Below are 24,555 nucleotides of genomic sequence, written 5' to 3' on the forward strand. Positions count from 1 at the left end.
ACTTGACAAGCACAAAGCTAGGCTCGTGGCAAAAGGTTTTGCACAGAAGGAAGGGGTCGATTATGAGGAAACTTTTGCCCCCACAACAAAATGGGCCACGATCCAGACACTCTTTGCACTAGTTGCTCAGAACGGTTGGAAAGTCCATCAAATGGATGTAAAAACTGCATTCTTGAATGGAGATCTAAAAGAGAATGTTTTTATGTCCCAGCCTGAAGGATTTGCTGTGAAAGGACATGAGCATAAAGTGTGCAAACTTGTGAAGTCCTTGTATGGCCTCAAACAAGCACCACGAGCCTGATATGAAAAACTAACAGAGCATCTTCTGAAACTCAACTTCAATCATTTTGATCTTGATGATGCAACTTTATTTGTCAAGAAAGTTGGCAAAACAGTTGTATATCTTGTGGTATATGTAGATGATCTTTTAATGACAGGGAACAATGAAAGCTATATTGCATCCATAAAGAAAGAATTAGGAAAAAGTTTTGAAATGACTGATTTGGGCTATGTTCATTATTATCTTGGCATTGAAGTAACCCAACATCCAAAATCCATATTTCTTTCTCAAAAGAAATACATTGGAGATTTGTTAAACAGATTTGGCATGACAGAGTGCAATCCTCTTTCTACTCCAATGGAACAAAACTTAAAGCTCACATCTATTGAAGGAAAGGAATTTGAGGATGCAACAAAGTATAGACAGCTTATAGGAAGTCTCATCTACCTCACTACTACCAGACCAAACATTTCATTTGCTGTTGGAATCCTCTCGAGGTTTATGCAAAAGCCTTGTGAGGGACATTGGTCTGTTGCAAAAAGAGTTCTAAGGTACTTGAAGGGAACTCAAGACCTTGGAATCAAGTATACACAGGTGGACGACTTCAGCTTGATTGGATACTCTGATTCAAACTTCGATGGAGACAAAGAAACTGGAGTATCTACTTCAGGATATGCTATGAGTCTTGGATCAGGAGCTGTCTCTTGGAGATCACGCAAACAATCAGTTCCAACAGATTCCACAACAGAAGCAGAATACGTGGCAACAGCTGAAGCAACGAAAGAAATTGTGTGGCTCAGGAAAATTCTTGAAGATTTGCAGGTAAAACAAGTACAATCAACCCCACTCATGATTGACAACACCTTTGCAATAAAGTTGGCCAAGAACCCAAAGTTCCATGATCGTACTAAGCACATCAATACTAAATATCATCTGATCCGACATCATGTTGAGGCCAAAACAATCCATCTCCGTCAGTGTTCCACAAATGAGCAAATTGCAGACATCTTCACCAAAGCGCTTGGAAGAGAAAAGCTTGAAAGATTCAGAACGATGCTTGGACTCACCAACATCCCTTCAGATTAAGGGGGGGAATTGTTGACACCTAATCCTCAGCGGTTGGGTGTACCCGGAATGTGAACAATCATCAAGTAGATGAACTGATCAGTCACATTCTTGTATATAAACAATAGTTACCTAATGAAATCAATCAATCAGTTTTCTTCTGGCAAGTCTGGAGTTACCCTGGCCTGACAATTCATCTATAACAAGCTAGCAGAGGCCGCAGATATGACAGAGGATGTCATATGTGGCGAAAGTCCAGGTTCAGTATTGTCTATATAACCGAGTTTGTAGCAGAACTTTGACAATCCAGTCTGGCAACTATAGTGGAAGGGTAGAATAAAATTGAAGGGGTAGAATAAAATTGAACCATTGTTGTAATAACACACTAGTTGTCTTCGTATTGATTGGTAGATCAATTCATTATGACTGAAGTGACAATCTTGTGAGAAGACTACAATGTTTGAAAGACTGCCAAAAAGGGCAAACCTTAGTGTGACAAAGACAATTGAACAAGTGAATAGTAAAGGCTTCTGAAGGAGCTGCATTTTTGGACATTTGAAGAGAAGCCAAATGAAGTCAAGTTAATGAACTAAGTCTAGTTGAAGAGCACAAAGTTGCAGTGTTCAGGCCAGGTGGCTGTAATAAAAGTTGCGAGTAGAAATCTACTGATTGCATGGTGAAGGGACGACCATCTGAGGAAGAAGCAATTGATGACAAATCCAAAGTAGAATTTGGAGTTGAATTGGTGCTCAGCTGGGGATTAGGGTCTCCTGTGGGTTGGTGCCCACGAATTGAATGAGTTGGTGCTCAATTGGGGTATTGGTGTCTCTTGCAGATCGGTGCCTACAAAAGTTTTAGTTGAAGCTGATAGACTTGATTGTACTCTTTATATATTAAGAATAGTTGAAAGTGATTTTCTCCCGGTTATTAATCTTTTGTGTTCATGTGTTCAATTTCAGATGATTAATGTTGTGAATTGTTGATGGTTAAATTGATTAATTGACTAAATATTGATTCACCCCCCTTCTCACTATTTCCAACAGATTGCTTATTTATGAGATTGAGTTATGATACCTAATCCCACAACTCCATCTCCTTCGGATGCTCTGCACTAGAAATCTGTTCCCTGTTCCATTTCATCAGAAGGAAACTTAGCCCTTAAGATGCCGATGCCACCTTGGACTTGGTCGAGAATGGCTCTATCCCTTTACTAAGATATGAGTATTTTAACATCATTGTTGCATGTCTTGTCATATATATTCTATGAATTGGAGGTTGATGAGATTGTTGTATAAGTATTTTCATTTTTTTGAGTTTATTCTAGTTTAAAGTAGTTCTTTCTTGCTAGCAAATTATCTGTATTCATTTGGACTCAAGCTTGCATGAAATAGGAGCTTGATAAAATAATGAGTTCTTGTCCAAAGGAGATTGGCAGAAGAATTTCAAAGGCTAAGAGGTACGAAGCTCAATCCTTTCATGTTCATTGTAGGTGGAGATCAAATGATGTGTGCCTTTATATTAAAGGTGGACGGGAGAAGGAGTTTGGTGAAAATAGTGCTGAAAATGTTGGCGAGAAACAGTTCTTTGATTTGTGCCTTAATCAAAAGAACCACAACGAGTTTCTCCTTGAGCCTGCATGAGTTCCCATGAGTTAGGAGCTAATTCCTAAAAAGTAGGGCATGTTCCTAAAATTTAGGAGTGTAAGAGGCAGTTGACTAGTGCTAATTAATGGACGACCGAGTTTATTATCTTCTAGTGTGAGTTATTTTGGATAAAAGACGAGTTGATTGAGTCAGAGTCCTAAATTGTAGGAAGGACGAGTTAACGCAACTAGTGAGCTTTTGTTAACTAGTCAATCAACAGTTCGACTTTCGTCCAATAGAAGTTGCTAGTAATATCCTAATCAATGTGATTATAAGGAGGAACGAAAGCACAATTTGATCATTGTCTTGTGAGCATGAGTTGGCGAGACAAGGTAGTAGAGAGCACACGCTGGTGCTTGTGTGTTGAGGCTCGTGTGAGTTTGATAGCAAGCAGATAGGGATCAGCAATCTTTTAAGGGTTTCAAGCCTAGTTCAAGGCAAGAAAAAAAGTTTGTTTCCAGATTGAAATAAGTTGTGTTTGTAAGAGATCTAATGCTTAGTTTCTATCAATAATCAGGTAGGGGGTTTTCCCAGTTAGGTTCCCTAGAAAAATAGTGTTTAATTGTGTGTGAATGTGTCTTTAATTCTGTTCTATTCCGTTGCAAATTTGATGTAGATAAATTCCATGTTTTAGTGAAAATGAATTAGTTTTCAGTTTTAAGATTGTTCACTATAGCAATTGCAGAATTTCAAAGATATTTTACAACTAGAAGGGCTCAAGGTATGCCCAAGTGAATGGAGTGAGTTGAGGAGAGGAAATTAGAAGGCTCTCCCACAAGGGAGGTGTTGCACACATTTTGTCAAAGTTCAAGGAAGCGGAAGTACCAATTTTTTTAACAAGTTTAGATCATCTATCATTAGTTCATGTGCCGTTATAAATGTATTATACAAGTTATGTAATGTAAATGATGCTAGTAAGACCGTGAATGTATGTAGCAACCTAGATAAGCCTATTATTTTGGTGAGAGTTTCATCCTGGGAGGTTTTTCGTCTCACTGATTCATTTGTGTTTCCAAACACAGTTTGGTCGGCAAAGTCTTTCCCTCCAACATCACCCCAAATCTAGGGTGGAATTCTTCGTCAAAATCTTAGGTGAGTCCTAGTGTTTTAGTCGAGTCTTATGTAAATGTGATTTGGGAATAATTTAAGATAGTTGGCTAAATTATTTTATCATAAATTACTTGGTCTACTAGATCATATTGTGTCGCAGATTGAGTAAGTAATTTGAGGGTCTAAGCCGAACTAGTATTTCTCCTTTGAGTGTTGAAATTTTAAATCTTATGTAAAAAGTATTTTAATGCATGGTCCCTCATACTAAGACACCATGATTAAAATATTAGAGGGTGGCAAAATAATTAATGCCCTCAAGTGTCAATTAATTACATTTTCTGAGAAATTTGAATTAAAACCCTAAGCCAAAAGAATGAATTTTTGGAGGGCTTCCACCAAGGGAATATTGGTTCTTTCAAGAAAAAATGGACCATTGGACCTTGGTGGTTAAGTGAAAGTCACATTTTTGAGGAAATTAACTCAATAATTAATTTTGAATTTTGAACTAAATGATAAATTCGAAAATTCCTCAAAAATAAAGATTCAATGGCTAAGATAAAAAGATGATCAAGTATTTTTCGACGATTGAGATTATTTTGACAAGGATCAAGCAAACTAGCCATTATTTTTCACATGGAGGATGTATCTATAAATTAAAGAGTCATTTGAGTCTCTAGCCATCTGATTCTGGCTAAGAAATTGTTGCTGAAGCTTTTATGTAACACTATTGTCCCGCTGAGAACTTTTATTTTTATCATAATAAGGACTTTGGGGTGCAATTTGAGGTGTCCATGTTCATTGATTTGTGGTATGTACTTACTGCGAGCTTTCCTATGTTGTGTTGATAAATGGTAAGATATGTTTTTCCATTAGATGGAGATAAAATCATTCTATTGATAGTTTTGGGATAACCTTAGGTGATTTGATTTGCTATATGATTTAACGGATTGTCGTGAGATAAATACATAGTGTTTGTAGGTACTTTAGTCCTTGGTCTCTAAGTTCACAATTTGTGGGCAGGGATCAACTTTGCTTGGATCCTGAATATTTATTTGGTGGATTTAATCTTCGCTAAGGCTATAGTGTGCATGGGGTTTCTAAAGTATTATTAGCCATTTATCAAAGAAAATAGTCATAAAATTTTTATTTCTCAAAAAAATTATTTTACAAAACCCTTGTATATTTGTAAAATATTTTAGCTAATTGGGGTTTTGAGATTTCGTATATATTTGGGGTTTGGGTGTTTTATTTCCATTTTTTGTAGGTGAAGTTAAGAGAAGAGGCTAAAGTAGAGCTAGATCTAGGTCCTTGAGGGCAAGATTTAGTTTCTAGAAATTTTTGGAGGGCCAACCATTGAAAATTTTGCAGCAAAATTCAGATCTGGAATAGGAAATTTTTTCTAATGAAAGGGTTTCATTTTTTTGGGCCACCCGAACTCAAGTCCAACCTCCTCCAACCCAACCTCAACCTCTAAGGCCCCTGCATCAGCCTATATCCCCCCTGCGTCAGCGTTTTATGCCCTTTTAGGGTAGCCTGTAAGCCTTAGAGGCCTCAACCTCCCCTCCTTGCCCTTGCGTTGAAGGTTTAAGGCCAAATTTGGCCTAGTCGTTGCCTTGGAAGACCTCGACCTCCTTCAGAGACCGTAGACGATTGCCCTTTGGAATAACTGTGAGCTTTTTAGCCCTAGAACCCTAGCCATTACCTCTTTTGTCCAACATCTAGCCCTTTAGGTCTTTTCCTTGTCTCATTTCCTTTCGTTTTTCTCTCCTTGGCCATCTTTGACCCCAAATCCACCTTCTTTTAGCTTCCTAGCCCTCAATGTTAGCCATATTAGGCCTAGCGTTGGCCCTCCTTAGCCCTAATCTGCCGTAAATTTACGTCTAATTTTTCTGGACTGAAGACTTGGTGGTTTTGAACTTCAAAAAATCTATTTTTTTGAAGTGGCAATTTGATCCCAAAATTTCAGCAAATTTGGACGAAGGGATCTTCAAGACCTTTGGCCTAGGGTTTGCTCTCTAAACCCTAATTCTCACTGTTTTATTACTACTGTAATTTTCAGTTTATAACAGCGACATCATATTACTTCACATTTAAATTGGTCAAAATAACTCAAAATTGCAGTATTTGAATTTTTCTAAATTTTGGCTACTTGGGCATGAAGGATCTAACCTAGATCTAAAGTTTTGTTTGCTGGAATTTTTCTGCATAAAACGCAGAATCAATTTTGAAATTTTCTAAATGAACACTCTCTAAAGGGACTAAACACTGGATTTTTCAGTATTGGTAATTTTTTCTAAGTTTTGAGTTAAATTTGGAATTGGTTCAAGCATTAATAACTCACTGTTCATGCTCTTTTCTTACTGCTGTAATTAAGATTTCAGATCTGATATAACAATGGAAAAATTATTCTTAAAAGGGTTAATACATCTGATTCTTGAATTGTCTGAGTTTATTTGGTAGTTGGGTTTCTCTTTATGACATTGGGCAAGCATATACACTTTGAATTTGATATTTAGAGAAAATTTGTTTGCTGCTGTCATAAGTCTCTTACTGTTGTCATAATAGTCACTCATTGCTCATAAAAAGATCATTGGAACATAAAGTACATAAGTGTTTTCATAGTTCTATATTTTGTTGTTACTTGTTCCTAGCAGTTATATTGTTGAAGTGGCTAACATTGTGTTTGCTTGTGAGTTTATGTACTATAAGAATTCATGTTTCACATCTAATAGGCACTCACTAAAGCACGTAAATCATAAATCATTTTGGTGACAAGTCTCTTGGGCATATTGGTATCTTGTGAATCCGGTTGAGTTTCTCTTAATAATTGACATTGAGTAATAAGATTACACATAATTTTGTTTGGAAACATTTTTGGTGATTGTGATTGACATCTTATAACTTTGTGGCTAATTGAGAAGTGGATAAATTGTTCTAAGTTCTTGTCAAGAATTAGTTAGCATCTTGTGGATTAATCTATAGTTGAAGCTTGCACTTGTATCTTTAAGCACTTATCTTGTTTAAGATTGTTATATAATCATTGTGAAGTACTCTTGCTATTAAGATAATTCACATTAAGTATTTAAATAACATAAACGAATTTTAAGCCAAGATAATTTCACTCATAAATATTGTACTAGCATCTTAGGACTTAATTTGCATTAATAATTTACTTCCAAGCATAAGATTGGTTGATAGACTCCTAGGGAAGCCCTTTTCCAATTAGCTTGAGGGATTCAACCGTTCTTAGTGGTTAACACAGTGACCTTGCAGTTGTCAGAGCCACAGTCTTTGCAACACCTGAGGTGCTGGGTGGTTGGAACACAAATGGAGGTATCGTTATTCAAGTCACTGCCTGTTTCTCATTGGCTTCCATGTCACAACCTACTCTGAAGACTGTTTGTCAAAACAATTAAGGGAGAGGTTCAACTTAGACTAGGCATTCAATCTAAAATTAACCAACACCCTTACATCGCACCTAGTTCTTTGGAATTGCATCTCATATAGGTTAGACTATCATATGAAGCATCGGGTGTTCATTCGGTTACTTCGTCTAAATTTGTAATAAGCAAGAATTGTGACGCCATAAAGCACTGGTCTCGTCTCCAAATCTAATTAAATCCTTAGGTCTTGCTAATTTTAACCAAGTAGCTAGGTCACTCATCTGTGTCTCCCAAGCGAGTTGGTTCCCAACTTGTTTTCCATCACCTCATTCAATAGGGACTACCCCCCAAAGCCTACTGTTGGGAGAATTAGAATGGAGTGGGCATGGATCAGAGTGACAACCCCCACATTGAGCGGTTGTCACGATGCTTGTACAATTTGGGCGGCAACATTTTTTGGCGCTATTGCCGGGAACCATTTTATTGGGCTTTGGCTCTACGACAATTATCATCTCTTCTCTTAATTTGCTAATCAACTTCATCTTTGTTATCTCGCCAACGCCACAACATTTTTTGGCGACGTTGCCAGGGATAAAATTTTCAGTTCCTGGTGTTTACGACAATTTCTAAATCTTTTCATCTTTCGCCATTCATTAGCTCGTCAAGTGACACAACATTTTTTGGCGCTTATCTTTGATCATTCTTCATCTTTTCATCATCTTATCTTTTGTTCTCTCACTAATCTCTCATCTTGTTCATTCACCATTAACACTTGGACATTTAGGTTGGTTTCCTGTTTGGGTAGCGACTTCACTTTTTCATCGATTCAAAAGAACGTTCTCTAGAATAAATCCTGGTAGCTTGGTTAACCCCGCTCTTGATCTTGAATGGGTTCTAAGAGCTCAGTTAAAAAAATTACATTCTAGAGGTCGTCTAAATTTTCTCGAACAAGAAGCTCTCCTTGATCTCCATTTTCTTTTCATCAACCATCCTATAAATGAAAACATCACGGGTGACTTCTACGGGCCTTGCAACTTCAACAACATTCAGGGATATCCACATGATTTTCCGAATGAATCCTTTATGAGTAAGCTGCCTCTCTTCCAAGGGAACAATGCTATTAATGCTAAAAGTCACGTAAAGAAGTTCAACTACTTTATCCAAAGATTCGCTCATGCCATGCCTATAATCACTAGGATGTTCTAATGAAATTATTTGTGCTTTCTATAGAAGATGATGCCCTCGATTGGTTTCAAGATAAAGTTGACAATTCCTTCAATTCTTTGAGAACCCTTCTTGATCTATTTAGAGATAAGTATGGAGACAAGAGAGAAGGAAAGTATTTGCTAAAGGAATTCAACACCATCAAGAAAAAGGAAAATGAAACGGTTGAAGAATTTAACCAAAGATTTAATAAACTGTTAAGGGATATGACTCAAGATTACAAGCCTCCTGACAAGACAATTCTTAAACAATATCTTGAGGCTTACCCTGTAGAGACGCAGTATGAGATAAGACGTGCTCATCCCAACACTTTCGCTATTGCCCAAAGCACAACTGAGGAATGAGAAAAGGAGTAGAAAGCCTCAGGAAAGTCATAAATCCCTGGTTTTGAAAGAGTCCAAATCAAGTCTAAGGGAAAAAAACTAAAGAAGAAGAATAAGAATCTATTAAAGAATTGACCCGATTCCTGAATGAAATGACAATTGAACATGCTAGACAGGTAAGCGAGATGCAAAATCAATTAATACAAATGGAAAGGTCCCAGATGCAGAGTATGCCGCTTAAAGATAATAATAACAACGAGGTAATGATAACAATCCATAGCGAAGATGAAATCCATGATATGATCAAAGACCTCCTACACCACTTGAGTTTGCTAATATGATTGATGAGCCTATTCCTTTGTGCAAATCTTGTGAGGCTTCCGTGAAGAGAGTACATGTGCCTTTGCTAGAAGAATCTTGGAGGAAAGGAGAAACCAACAAGATCATAACGCAAGTTAAGATAAATCCAAGGAAAGTCAATATGCCGACATGATATCTTTAGCTTTTGCCATCAACACCTTCAATGAAGAGAAAGACCCCATCACTCAAGCATATAATGAGAAGCCATCTTAGGAGAAGATTCTTGAGCTTGCAAAAAGTAAAGGTTATACCAGAAGAGGTAAGGATTAGAGTCAAAATAGATGAGTTCCATCTGAAAAGTATAATTCTGGCTTAAAGGTAGATTGGGCAACATATATCAATAACATTAAGATGTTAGTTCCAGTATTAGAACTACTAAAGATTCCATCACAAAGAGCTTCATTCTTTAAAGCCTTAGGCTGGCTCAACAAGAAAGATTTGATACTTAGCCTAAAGATGAAGAAATCAGGTTAAAGGACGTAAATTGCTATATGACTAATGAAGACCATCAACCTTTCTTCCTGACATTAGACATAAATGATCGTTTGCTCCATAATTGCATGCTTGACTTTGGTGCATCCACAAATGTTATGACTAATAAAGTTACGGAACAGTTAAACTTAAAAATCTCTAGACCTTATCATAACATTTTCTCAATGGATTCTAAAAATGTTGAAGTCCTTGTGTGGTTAGGGATATACAGGTCGCATTAGTTGATTACTCATACAAGATTATCACCATGGACATAGCAGTAATTGATGCGCCAGACATGTGGGGAATGCTTCTTTCTAGGAAGTTTGTAGCTGATCTTGGTTGTTATATTCAAATGGATCTATCTTACGCCACCATTCCAACAACAACAGGTGGCATGGTAGATTATACATAGAAGTGGAGGGAAGGTATCATGTGGAAGTTCCAAAGAGATTAGAAAATGGTGAAGAAGTCATGCCACAGGGTCATCCACTGCACTTTGAGTTAGAATATGTTCAACCAATCTATCACTTTTCTTCATTCCACCGCCCATCCCCTCCTTTGAGAAGAAAGAGAAACAAATTTCAGTTCAACAGAGATATGCAACATAGTGATGAGCAATTACACCAACCGAAGAGGGTTAAATTTCAACAAGGGACATCTAATAAGTAGCCTATTGATCTACCAGTCAGTCAATAGATGCCCAGGATTGATCCACATTGATGACATTTGATGCCATAAGGCATCGTTTTGTTTAGTATCTCTAACCCTACTCCCTTTTATTTAGTGTCATTAGATAGTTGTATTTCACACATTTGTATTATGTCTTTTATGTTTCAGTTTGTTAGAGTAGAATTTTCTATTCCATCGCATTTATTATAGTTAGGCCGGGAGGTAACCCCTCAAAGCAAATTGTGATTTTACATTAAGACTGATTATAGATATATACATGGAGGGAGAGACCCTTGGGCTTCATCTCCTAGTGTCTCTTCATATTCCAATTCTCTTTATTTTTTATTTACATTATTTTACATCTATTACCTAAACCCAAAGATTAGGTGTCAACATTCCCCCCCCTTAACCTGAAGGGATGTTGGTAAGTCCAAGCATCGTTCTGAATCTTTCGAACTTTTCTCTTCCAAGCGCTTTGGTGAAAATGTCTGCAATATGCTCATTTGTGGAACAATGACGTAGGTGAATTGTCTTGGCCTCAACATGATGTCAAAATCAGATGATATTTTGTATTGATATGCTTTGTTTGACCACAAAACCTTAGGTTTTGGCCAACTTTATTGCAGAAGTGTTGTCAATCATGAGAGGAGTTGAATGCACTTGTTTGTCCTGCAAATCTTCCAGAATTTTCTGTAGCCACACAATTTTCTTTGTTGCTTCAGTTGCTGCCACATATTTTGCCTCAGTTGTGGAATCTGCTAGAACTGATTGTTTGCGTGACCTCCAGGAGACAGCTCCTAATCCAAGACTCATAGCATAACTTGAAGTAGATACCCCAATTTCATTATCTCCATCGAAGTGTGAATTAGAGTATCCAATCAAGTTGAAGTCACCCACCTGTGTATAATTAATTCCAAAGTCTTGAGTTCCCTTCAAGTACTTTAGAACTCTTCTTGCAGTAGACCAATGTCCCTCACAAGGTTTTTGCATAAACCTGGAGAGGATTCCAACAAAAAATGGAATGTCTGGTCTAGTAGTAGTCAGGTAGTTGAGACTTCCTACAAGTCGTCTATACTTTGTTGCATTCTCAAATTCTTTTCCTTCAATGCATGTGAGCTTTAAGTTCTGTTCGTTGGAGTAGTCAAAGGATTGCACTCAGCCATGCCAAACTTGTTCAACAGACCTCCAATGTACTTCTTCTGAGAGAATAATAAACTTTGGATATTGAGTTATTTCAATACCAAGATAGTAGTGAACATACCCCATGTCTATCATTTCAATACCTTTCCTCAACTCCTCTTTTATGGATGCAATATAGCTCTCATTGTTCCTTGTCATCAAAAGATCATCTACATACACCACAAGATATACAACTGTTTTGCCAACTTTCTTGACAAAAAAAGTTGCATCATTAAGATCATCATGTTTGAAGTTGAGTTTCAGAAGATGCTCAATTAAATTCTCGTACCAGGCTCGCGGTGCTTGCTTGAGGCCATACAAGGATTTTACAAGCTTGCATATTTTATGTTCCTGACCCTTCACAACAAATCCTTCTGGTTGTGACAAAAACATTCTCTTTCAGATCTCCATTCAAGAAAGCAGTTTTTACCAGTGTTCCACGGGGACGCGTCCCCCAGGGTTGGGTGCGCGCACCCCTCACACCCCACGCACCCGGGACGGGGAGTCTCTTGGGGGTGCGTTTCCCCACGCACCCTTTTTGGGGAGTCTTGGGGAGACGCAAGGGGGTGCGTTTCCCCAGTGTGGGAGTCTAGACTCCCCACGACTCCCCAAAAAGGGTGCTTCTGGGCGTCCCCCTTTAGTGTGGGAGTCTAGACTCCCCAAAAAGGGTGCTTCTGGGCGTCCCCCTTCAGTGTGGGAGTCTAGACTCCCCAAAAAGGGTGCGCCTGGGCGTCCCCCTTTAAATTTGTCTAATAAGACTTAAAAATAAAAAATTCAAAATTCAAAATTCAAAAATCAAAACCATTAATTTTTTTTTTAACTAAAATTAAAACTAAATAACTAAAACTTAAAAGTCTAAAAAAAAAATTAAAATTAAAACTAAATAACTAAAACTTAAAAGCCTAAACCTAAAAGACATGAAAGGCAAAACTTAAAGTTAAAAGCTCACTTCATTTCAACCCAAAGTCATTTCCATTTCCACGCAATGCTGATTTGAATGAGTTATCGATCAATGTATTTGAATATTTTATTATTGATTTTTATTTTTGTTTTTCGAATCTCATGGTATGTATGAATAATAATTAATTCAATAATGAGACTTGTCACTTGAGTATGTCATATGAATGATGTATGTATTAAAATGAATGATGAGGATGGATCAATGACTCAAATTTCAATTGTCTATTTAATATTTTTATGCTTTCATTATTGAACAATGAACAATGAATATCAACTTGAATTATATATATATATATATATATATATATATATATATATATATATAAATATTTATATATATATACCTCGACGACTCCCCACACCCCCGAAATTTCCCTAAAATTTGAGGGTACTCCCACACGTCCCCCCTGTGCGTCTCCCCGCCCGGAGTCTTGGTGGAACATTGGTTTTTACATCCATTTGATGGAATTTCCAACCGTTTTGAGCTGCCAAGGCAAAGAGTGTCCGAATAATAGCCCATTTTGCTATGCGGGAAAAAGTCTCCTCATAGTCGATCCCTTCCTCTTGTGCAAAACCTTTTGCCACAAGCTTGGCTTTGTGCTCGTCAAGTAAACCAACAACTTTATACTTGTTCTTGTAGACCCACTTGCAGCTTATTGGTTTGGTTGCCAATGGAGGATCAACTAGCTTCTACGTGTTATTCTTTATCAAGGCATCTTACTCTTTTTGCATCGCTTCTTTCCATTCATCATGAGAAGCAACTTCTTTGAAGGAAGTTGGTTCAAAATTTGAAGACAAACTCAATTCACAATCATAAGAAACATCCATATCAACAGGTGAATTAGAATCGTCTACATCACCTCCATTCTGTCTGGTTAAACTTCTTGTTCTTGTCTTTCCAACCTCATCAAGATGAACACTTTCAAGTGTCTTTGTCAGCCATTTTGGAGGGCCTTTCTAAGATGGCCTAGGCTGCTCAGTTGACTAAGTTGGGGCTGAGTCAAGATTTAGTCTCCTAATTCTGTCACATCACTCAAAGTGTCATCAATGGCTGAAGCTTCATGTGGGGGAGAGAGTGCTTCAAAAGTAGATTCCACAAATTGATCCAATATAGGAATCCCCCCTTCAAGATGTGGAATCTCATTATCAAATTCTTGAAAATCCTTTGCATGTTGAATCTATCCAAGCGATCAAGCTTACGTTCAACAACATTGTAAGCCCTAGAATATTCAAGAAACATCACATCTCTAGATACTACAAACTTCTTATTAATTTCATCATAGAGACGTTATGCTTTGGAGGTATTTGAATACCCCAAGAAGATACACTTACGACTCCTTACACCAAATTTATTTCTTTGTTCCTTATGTATCAAGACATAACAGGTGGAACCAAAGACCCTGAGATGCATTACCGAAGGAATGTGGCCATAGCACATTTCATAAGGAGTCTTGCTTCTAATAACATTAGATGGACACCTATTCTTTACATACACAACACATAGAACTGCATCGGCCCAAAACATCAATTTCATATTCTTGAAAAACATCATGGAACATCATTCTCTCAACTACTCCATTCTGTTGGGGATTATAAGGCACAATAGTTTGATGTTTGATCCCATGCTGGCGAAGATAGTTTTCAAATTCATTTGAAATGTATTCTTTTCCATTATCAGTGCGAATAGAGCCAATATGAGATTGTGCATCATTTTCAATCCATGCATGAAAATTCTTGAATGTTTGAAAAGCATCAGATTTGTTTTTCAATAGATAAATCCAACACATTATGGTGTAGTCATCAATAAATATCATCATATATTTATTTCCATTTGCAGAAGGAACATGCTGTTAAATTTTAGGTATGTTCTATGCTTAGAGCACTTTACTTCAAATTTTCATATTAGCCCAATGACAATATTCAGATTAGCAATCACATCAGCATGATAATGAAGTTTAGATAGAACATAAACATAAACAGCAGAAGACAAGCTAAGACAAGAGGACACAAGATGTGGCACCAGCCAGGGACAAACCCCAATGTGGGGAAACCCTTGATCAATTCTTCTAATATTCTTCAATAGTTCAGCAGAGAGAGAGATACAAATATACAAGTCTGCTGGTCAATCTGGACAGAATCTTTCATCCAAGAAGCATCAACAGGAAGCTCATGAAATTGAGCCAAACATAGTCAAACCTTGACCCAATATATCTCCCAGAATGCTGTTGTCTTCAAGCTGTAATAGCTGTCACTGCTACATGAGTTTGTGCATCAAACTTCAGTCCTTATCCTTGATACAGTCAACAACAGGCCTTCAAAGGCTGCGGTGATCCAAGTTGAGGTTCCAGCACTGCCACACTTTCAAGACTGACTTGTGCAACCCTTAATACAAGCCTAGCCCAGCAACAAGTTAGGTCTACACACACCACCCAACTATCTTGACCCTTGAACAGCAATGTGTCTTCCAATCTTATCCTGAGAGATCATCTTAGACAGACTTGTTTGACCTTAGATCAGCCTTATTAAAAACTGTCAAATCCCATGTTGTCTAGGCTCCTTCTTGCTGTAGATTAAAGGTCTTTATTTTGCTGTGGCTAGGTCTCTATAGATTGTGGATCAGAGCCTCTTTAGGATAGCAGATAGGAGTTCCTCTGGGCTATGGATCTGGCCTCTCTTTGCTGCGTTTAGGCCTTCTTTGAATGTGGTCAGATTTCCCTACCATTGCAGCTAGATTTAACCGTTGATAGGGCTCTCCTTCAACTGCAGTTATCTTCTTCTTTACGGCGGATTTATGACCTTTAGATGACTGCGTCTTACTCTCCTCTAGGACTGCGTATAGGAGCCTTCTAGGACAGTGGATTGTAGCTCTCTTTAAACAGCATATGAGAATCTAATTACTGCGTAATTAAGGACCTTCATGGACTGTGTATTGAGCCTCCCTTTAACTGTGACTTAGGGCATCTTATAGCTGTGTTTGGAACCTCCTTTCTCTGCGGAATTAAGTCTCTTCTAGACTCTGTATAAGTGCCTCGTCTTGCTGCATAAAAATCCTCATTGACTGCAGCCTAGGACACCTTTAAATGCTGCGGCTAGGGCACCCTTAAATGCTGTGGATAGAAGTCTCCTCTAGTTGCATATAGAACCCTCCTTGACTGCGGCTTTGGACAGTGTATGAGTCTCCTTAGACAGCGTATAGAAGTGTCTCCTAGGACTGCGTAGAGCCTTCTCCTTTTGACTGCGTCTAGGGCTAGGGCATCTCCTCTAGGGCAGTGTATTCTCCTTTAGATCTCTCCTACCACCAAAACTCAAACAAGTGGAGAGAGCTCACGAGAGTGTGTGTCTCAAATGACTTGCAAGCCACCTCTATTTATAGTGCTACGTTGGGTTAAGTTGGGGTTAATTTGGTTGCTGGCCGACCTTGACAATTTGTCGGGTAATACAAATAAATTCATATCTCCATGAATACATATCGGAATTGGATGATCTTTAGATCAATTCTACACCTCTCGACGAGAGGAATCCACAAAAAATATCAGCTGCCATAAATAAGATGACCCACATGGAGTTTGGCCCTAGTTGCCAACTTTAACACATTGGGTCATTCTTTGTGTTTTTGATTGGGTTTGGTTATAATCCTTTAAGATTCGTTTGGGAACGCAACACAGGAAGCATAAAAAAAATTTAGGACACATTTTATGTTCTAAGAATTTTGACTTCTATAACAGAACAACAAGAAATCTAGGAATGGTTTTTTTGGTTGTTGTCTTTTTATTTATTTTATTTTATTTATTATTATTATTATTTCTATCTTATTATTTGTTTCTCGGTGATTCGTTTGGGTAAGGTTCTTTGCAAGTATAATTTGGGCAGCGAAAGTCTTTAGAGCATTGCTTCAAGAGCAATGAGTACAATGTTCTAAAGTACATCTAGGAACTAGGGCAGCAAAGACTTTTACAAGGATTCAAAGTCCGCATTCCTGAACAATTGAAGAACTCAACAACGAAATATAGAGAGGCATTTTGAAGCTCGGTCTCCTGAATCTGTGGACTTGGTGAAAGAAAAGTCTTCGTCCCTGCATTAGGGCATCAATCCAGAACTCATCTTGCATATTTATGTTTGATTGAGGAGGCTTCAAAAGGTGCGAAGGACTGGTAGCTTGCTTGTCCCTTATTAGGGCATTGAAACTCTGTAAGGGACCATAATTCTGTGGTATTAATCAACTGCAAATGTTGTACTCTTAAACTCTTTCTTTGTGATATTACACTGGCAATTTTTCTGAAGAAATAGCATGGATATTCGGTTCAAAAGTTGAGCAGAAGGACTTGGATCCTGGAAGAGTTTTAGTACCCTGTGGTTTCCCATTATGAATATGATAAGAAGCAGTGTATAGGAAGTTTGTTCACCTACAGTTGTCAATATATGACAATAATTCTCGCTGCAATCTCATTGTATATCAGTGAGTAACTTTAGGGAATAAATGTACTAAGCCAATCATTCACTTCACAACATTGGTAGGATAAAATGCACTAAACCAATGACTGGTTCCGAGTGTTGTTGTATGTTGCATTAAATTATTCTAAAGGGTTTATAAAAGCACAAACATGCAGTTTCATTGTAACTTCTGAAATACCTGAAATCAGTCATCGATAGTCACCTTAATGTGTAACATTAGTAACTTTACCTTATACCAGTAAGCTTAAGCAGTCACATGTATGACATATAACAACTTGTGTGGAGTACCTTTATGAGACAAGCAACAATTTGCATAGACATAAATGACTATAGAAAATTGAAAGTATATATGACTGAAAATTAAAACATGACTGTGGATGGTAGTGAATTGATCCTTGAATTGTGAATTGATATAATTGATACTCTTAACAACAGTGAAATATTATGACAATAGGTGTAGCTGGGCTTTGGCAAGATAGTTTGTATGTGACTTTGACTTATAGGGTTTGACTTGACATTGATAATATGAAATGATATGACAGTACCTTAGGTGATCTTTTATAGGGTTGTAGTAAGCTTATGTGACAGATTTCCTATGAGATAAGACAAGAAGTGTTGACACTAACTATATTTCTTAATAACAATGATAACTTTATCATAATTAGTTCATGACCCAGGATTTGCATTGTTTATAACAGTGACATATAGTTGATGAAGAGTTAACAATTAATACATGACATGTTGACTTGACATATAAGCATACAAGACTTGACAATGAGTTTACACAGATCTGACATTGATACATCGACAGTGACATTGTGATAATAAGAGTACATATATATTGTTTCATTCTTAGTTTGCATCAGCTAGATAAAAACCATTGGCATGATAATTCCTATGTGACAGCAATAGCAGTAAATAATGATGGCTCCAGGGCATTGACTATCTGAGCAATAGTGCTTACACATATGCTGGTAGACCTCTTTGGGCCAAGTTTGAGAGCCCAAAAAAAAGTCACCTCAAAACAAGACATCTACACCACATCTACATACAATTTTTAGGATATTAATGTATATCCAGTAATCTCTCTTCTACATCCTTTTTGTTCTAGTGTACATGCACCAAGGTAGGTGATACTAGACTTGTGAAATGCTGGAGAAGAAGTCATTGTGCTTGTATATGTTATGAAAAGCTTTGAGTGTTCATTTGTATCTTCCTTTGAATGTTGTTAATTTGTTACAGTCAAGATAATATTAGCAATGTCACATCTGGCCATTGGATTCAATTTTTGATAGTGAAGCTTTGCTCTAAATTAGTGTCTTTTGCAGGAACATCATCACAATTCGAAGGACTTTATAACAAGAGTGCAGCAAGCCCTCAGGTTCCTAATGATTATTACATTTGTATATTCTTCTAATAACCTCCATGTTGGTTTTAGTATTGAGTGTTTATCTAAGCATTTCCTATTTTTCTGGCCCAGACTTATGCCAGAGACTGTGGAGGATCTTGAACACTTTGTCAGAGATTTTTTCAAAAACATACCACTTTCTACAGTTATCTGTGTCAGTTTATTGGATTCTAAATATGTGTCTCTTCTGGGGGATCTGCCATTCAATAATTCTTCTCCAGCATGGATGTTTCTCACACGATTTGGCTCTAAGGGGCAACCTGTGGTTCTTTTGTTGCCTATTCTTTCTAATTTTGAAGGTTTGTATTTTCTTAGTTAGTCCATCGTCTAAACCCATATTTTTCTAAATATTACTTTTCAAATGACAAAACCAGTACAGAGTGATTTAGTTAGACTGCTTATCTATATTAAGGAGATTGTTGAGCATATTTTCTTGACAATGTCAGGGTTGTCAAAAGATGATGCTCGAGGGAGTACAGTATCTTGTCCATACACTATTGATCTGGATTATGAAGATTCAGAAGGAAATGACATTGATAGTGGCTCAGAGGTCAAAAACTTGATCCATGGATCATCCAAAACAGTTGTGGATGTAGTTGCTGAAGAGTTTGGGATGGTACTTGAGGAAAGTCGGTTGTCAACCTCTGATTCTTTGCCTGTTCCAAGCAATGAGGATAAATGTAGATGGTGGCAGTGGAGAATTGAACTTGATAAAAGGCTTGCCAAACTTCTAAGGTATAACATTATATGAAAACTCTTCAATTCTCCACAAGATACCTATAGTCTATAACTTGATTAAGTCATTTTCTTATAATTTTCTGCATATTTTCAGGGGAATTGAAGATTCTTGGCTTGGTCCATGGAAGTGCTTCTTATTGGGAGAACCCTTAGAAGCTACTATCCATAATGCTGTAGATGCATGTATACAAGATGTCAAGCTAATGCTGGGCTTAGTGGCAACAAGTCCAGGTGTGGAAACTCATGTTCCAGTTGATGAAGGCCTATTGAAAGTCCTTTTGGCTGGTAGTACTTCTCTCGGATATAATGAAATTGAGAAGGGTGTTTCTTGTCTGCTGTGGAAAAATTTCAATATTCTGCAGAGCTCTGGGGTAGACAACTTGGAAGGATCTCAAAAAGAAGAAATTGTTGGCAAAGTTGCGAAAGCACTTTCTAGTGTCTTTAAAAGTAGAGAACCAGATACGATTGCTGATCAGAAAGTGCATGATAATGAACCAGGAATTTCTATGCACCAAGAGAAGCAAGGTGCACTCTACATCTCAATATTTATGAGATGGGTAACTCAATATAATGCTAATAAACAAAAAATAAAGAATAATTGACTTCTGTAACATAAAAGTGAAATGAAGTTTGATCATAATACACGCACACACACACATGAATAAAATGAACCGGCATAGATCCATTTTAATTCCCGATCTCTTTAGCGTCAAGGGCTTTGTGTCTCAGTTTCCTTTTGATCCCTTTGGGTGCTTAATATATGTAGGTTTAAGATTGATCTATGCTGGTATAAGCAAAAGAAAAGTCGGTTTAAAGTTGAAATTAATGAATGCACTGAATCTGAAAATTTTCTCCCATGCAACTTGCAGAGGATTTTATAGGTTCAAATATGATGCACATCCAGAGAGAACCAGTGGTTCTTGTACTTGATGCAAATTCACAGGTAAAGAAACAAACATCACACTATGGTATCATTCATGACATATGGTAACTCTATTTATTTATCCTTTTCATGGCACAGGTCCTTCCCTGGGAAAGTTTGCCAATACTTAGGAAACATGAAGTTTATCGCATGCCTTCAGTGAGCAGCATTTTGGCAGTAATGGCTCACCGATCTAATGCAGCTTCTGTCGATGGTTTTGGTAAGAGAGAGAAGTCTTTGTTGAAAGGAAGAAAGAACACCAAGCAGGAAAGATCTTCAAGGAAAACCATGAAGTCTTCTGTATTAGAACAGCCGGTTAGGTTACCAACTGTTGACCCTTACAATACATTCTACTTGTTGAATCCAAGTGGAGACCTTGGTAGCACACAGGCTGCATTTGAGGATTGGTTTAAGAATCAGAAAGGCTGGGAGGTAAGATATGCTAGAGAACTTGTATTGTTGCAGTTTCTCTTTTCTATAAAGGAAATTCTGATTTTTAAAAATTGTTTACAGGGTAAAATGGGAGTTGTTCCTTCTCCAGACGAGTGCATTTCAGCTCTTCAAAAACATGACCTGTTTATCTATTTTGGACATGGCAGTGGTAAGGAAACTGCTCATATTTCCTATGCATATCATGAATATTTGAAATACATTTTGGTGGCTATGCTTGCTAGTTCATATCTTGGTTTGGAACTCATATGATAATACCAGCGATTAAAAATTAGATGGTAAGTAATCCCATTGTTCGTAATAGTCATGTTCTAAACACTACATCCTGTCTAGTACAAACTGTAGTGCATGCTACCTCTAGTATTAACTGTGGCTGTTGAAGATAACTATAAGGTTTCTGACCTTCCAACAGGTACTATCTCTCACGTTTTGTTCAGGCTTTGAGGCTATTTTCTTTTGTCAGGAAGCTTGTTTTAGTTTATCCATGCTTCTTTGTGTTTACTCTTTCTGAATAAAGTAATTGACATGCGGTTTCATGTGTTTTTCAATGTTTCGGGGTGAGCTGATTTGAAACTTGTGATTATTTTTCAAATCGTTATCATGTAACATTATTTGGACTACGTGCCTTGCCCTTCCTTTGTTTCCTCTGATTCACTGTATGCATCAGTTTCGTAATGTACATTATAAACACCTACACGGTAATACCCTATAAAACGTTCTCATAATTTTTGTGTGTGTGTGTGTTTTATTGTTTCTCATTTCAGTGACTTCAGTTTGCGTTATCATCTGGATTATTTTGAAACTACATAATTATTAATTATCCCATATTTTTCTCTCTGGTTGAAGTCAGCACCCTGCTTAGTAGTGCTGTTTACAATTCTTTATATGATTCCAGCCTTTTTGTTTTCCGAAATGTAGTACTGTTTACAATCCAATAATTTTACAAGTAGTTTTGCCTGTAATTTGGTTGAAGTCTTCCTATGTAGCTTGGAACTACGTTAGGGACTTGTTGGTCATCTAATCATTTTGACATAAACTCACTAATCGGATTATGCCATAGGATACTTGCCACCACTTAAAATGTTTTGTTTTGAAAATTTCTTAAATGTGATATTGCCTCTCTACGCTCATCTTTTCTCGCTTTTTAAAACTGTTTCAATTGTCATTTTGGATATCATGCTATGCACTATCTTCTCTGACATCCTCATACTCGTGTGTTGTGGCATATTACCAGGAGAACAGTATCTTTCTGGAAGGAATATAAGAAGACTGGATCATTGTGCTGCTGCTGTTCTTATGGGATGCAGCAGTGGTAGGCTTTCTTGTAGAGGGGATTATGAACCTGTTGGGGTCCCGTTGTCATATATAATAGCTGGATGTCCTTCGATTATAGCCAACCTATGGGATGTTACGGATGGTGATATTGATAGATTTAGCAGGATCCTGCTGAATGGATGGCTTGAATCAGTGTCTAGTGATTGCAGCGAGTTGGAAATGCTCGAGGAATTTCAAAACCTCACAATAGCTGGCCACAAGGGTGCCAAAAAGGTATTAAAACCTACGCAGAAAGGTAAAGACGATGAAGTTCAGAGCATGCAGGTAGAACGGGCAGTTTCTGAGAATGTTTTTGACATCGCAATAAGATCAAAATCTACAAGGGGTACAGTACGGACAGGATCTTTTATCGGTGAAGGGCGTAGCACATGCAGACTTCCTTATCTGATTGGAGCATCCCCTGTCTGCTACGGTGTGCCCACTACTATTAAAACCAAGAGAACTTCTGTTTAAGGCATTTTACCATTGCCGATTGTTGTAATGTATTCATTAGAGCAATAATATTTTTCCCAGAAGCCTCGTTTTGATCCAAAATGAGAGGGAAATTGTAGTATATTCGATTAATCTGAGGATCTTTATCATAATAATCAATCAAAATTTCTTTGGTTTTTTCAGGTAATAGATCTAAATGTGCTGCGTATTATATTGGAGTCATTGCCTTTCCTCGAAATTCACATGTTATCATCGAAAATCTAATTTGACAAATTAAATTGTAGTTGAAGGCTGTCAATTTTCAACTTTATTACAAATTTAAGGAGTTATTTCCTTCAAAATTCATGGATCAAAACCAAAAGTTTTTAAGTCACATATATTGATTGCATATTTTCATTGATATATATGGATTGCATATTTTCATTGATATATATGGAGTAAATAAGATATAAATAATATATGGTACGACATTTAAAAAAAATTGAGCAAATAAGAGTAGATAAATGGCCTAAAGTTATCTTCAATGAAGATATGAGTGAAAGAAAGAAAACATGGATAAGACAAAACAACAAATGTATGAAAAATGGAATACATACTTCAATGTCTGTCCACAAATAGGAAGGAGTTAAAGAATTTTATTATGAAGAATTCCCGTAAGAGTATATGGGAAAAAAATTGGGTAGAAAGAAGTACTATGTTGAGGAATTCAACCATAGTTGTGACGTCCAACAAAAAGAGTACATTGGAGCTAGCATTCCGCGGTGAGCAAAGATTCTTATTGCTTAATTAAAAACTAACTCGCATCAACTTCGGTGTGAAATGCGATGGTGGAAAAGAACTAAAGAAGCTTGGGAAGAATGGGTGTGTACTTTTTTCACTTCTAGGGCAGTGGAATTGGAAAACCATTTTATTTTGGAATGTGATGCTTTCAGAGACATCAAGGACAGTTATGGCATTCCGTGGTGAGCAAAGATTCTTATTGCTTAATTGAAAACTAACTTGCATCAACTTCGGTGTGAAATGCGATGGTGGAAAAGACCTAAAGAAGCTTGGGAAGAATGGGTGTGTACTTTTTGTACTTTTGGGGTAGTGGAATTGGAAAACCATTTTATTTTGGAATGTGATGCTTTCAGAGACATCAAGGACAGTTATGGAAATATGTTAACATCGGTCCCTTGGCGTTGTCTTTTCAACGAGGGGACTATTAGAAGGTTGAGCCAACTCATCACCAATTTGAATAAGAAAATGATTGAATTTTAAAAGGTGAAAGGTGGAGAGGCTGGTGGTCCCATAGAGTATTTTTAGTCTTGTGGACATTAAAGTATCATTCATTCATTCATAAGAAAATTGTGTGGGTTTTCACCAAAGCTCATGCGTGCACTAAAATTCAATAGAGAGTTGATAATGCATCCCATATCTTACATGTTAGTGGTTCATAAATTGTATATAATTCTCAACTTCTCAACAAAGTTTATGCCATAGATTTGGGGTTCTAATTAAAATATGAGAAATCACATCGGTTACCAAGTTCTATTAATTTTTATCTTTAGTAATTTGAGGATGGGACCTCTTATATTAAAATTCATATCGAATGTAAGGATCAGTGGAGTGTGATGCATCTCTCACAAAGCCAACTACCATCTCCTTTGTGCTCAATTGTGCTTCTCATGTGAATCTATACACACACATCAAGTGTTCATCAAAACATACCATACTGTTGCCTCCTTATTCACACTTAATGATACAAGCCTTAATCCACAAGGTGCAACCTGAGAGGGAACTACTAAGAATGTCACCACTGCCACATAAGTAACTTATCTTCCTACTTTAGGTTGGGTCTTTTCCAACTCAAGGGGGTACCCCTAGGTAGTAGGATAATAAAGCTATAACAATGAAGTTCAAAGGCATTATGAAGAGATAGCTCTAGCAAAACGATATTTTTATAGTTTTAATGGTAAAAGAATGATGAGGGGAAAGGGATTAGGGCCAATCCAACAAGGGCAAATGGACTTTAGAGGCCAATCCAAGAAGGCAAGCTTGATAAATGGTCAAGACTACAAGGGTTGTAACCGAAAATGAAAGTAAAGAAGTATTGGGAGGGTTAAAATTGCCACATGTAAGCTATGCCATTAGGGTATTCCTTACACAATGAAATATTACTGTAGCACCCACTAAGTAAGATGTTGGATACAATAAAATGGTGTGTAT

The 24,555-nt window shown here is 37.2% G+C and overlaps 1 protein-coding gene across 1 annotated transcript in view; it reads left to right on the top strand.

Annotated features, from left to right (window-relative positions):
- ESP (separase) overlaps positions 1-22,534 on the top strand; it is a 223,359-nt gene extending 200,825 nt beyond the window's left edge. Inside the window, exons 21-28 of the mRNA XM_089385190.1 lie at positions 18,391-18,443; positions 18,543-18,769; positions 18,917-19,205; positions 19,303-19,733; positions 20,078-20,151; positions 20,230-20,562; positions 20,644-20,731; positions 21,815-22,534. Of these exons, the coding sequence (XP_089241316.1) occupies positions 18,391-18,443; positions 18,543-18,769; positions 18,917-19,205; positions 19,303-19,733; positions 20,078-20,151; positions 20,230-20,562; positions 20,644-20,731; positions 21,815-22,368 (2,049 nt within the window). The 3' untranslated portion in view covers positions 22,369-22,534. The remainder of the gene's footprint in view (positions 1-18,390; positions 18,444-18,542; positions 18,770-18,916; positions 19,206-19,302; positions 19,734-20,077; positions 20,152-20,229; positions 20,563-20,643; positions 20,732-21,814) is intronic.
- Positions 22,535-24,555: the final 2,021 nt, after the last annotated feature.

Source organism: Pinus tabuliformis, chromosome Q, assembly GCF_031772625.1.
Source record: "Pinus tabuliformis cultivar Carrire ecotype Pingquan chromosome Q, CPIR1, whole genome shotgun sequence".
NCBI classification, from domain to species: Eukaryota; Viridiplantae; Streptophyta; class Pinopsida; order Pinales; family Pinaceae; genus Pinus; species Pinus tabuliformis.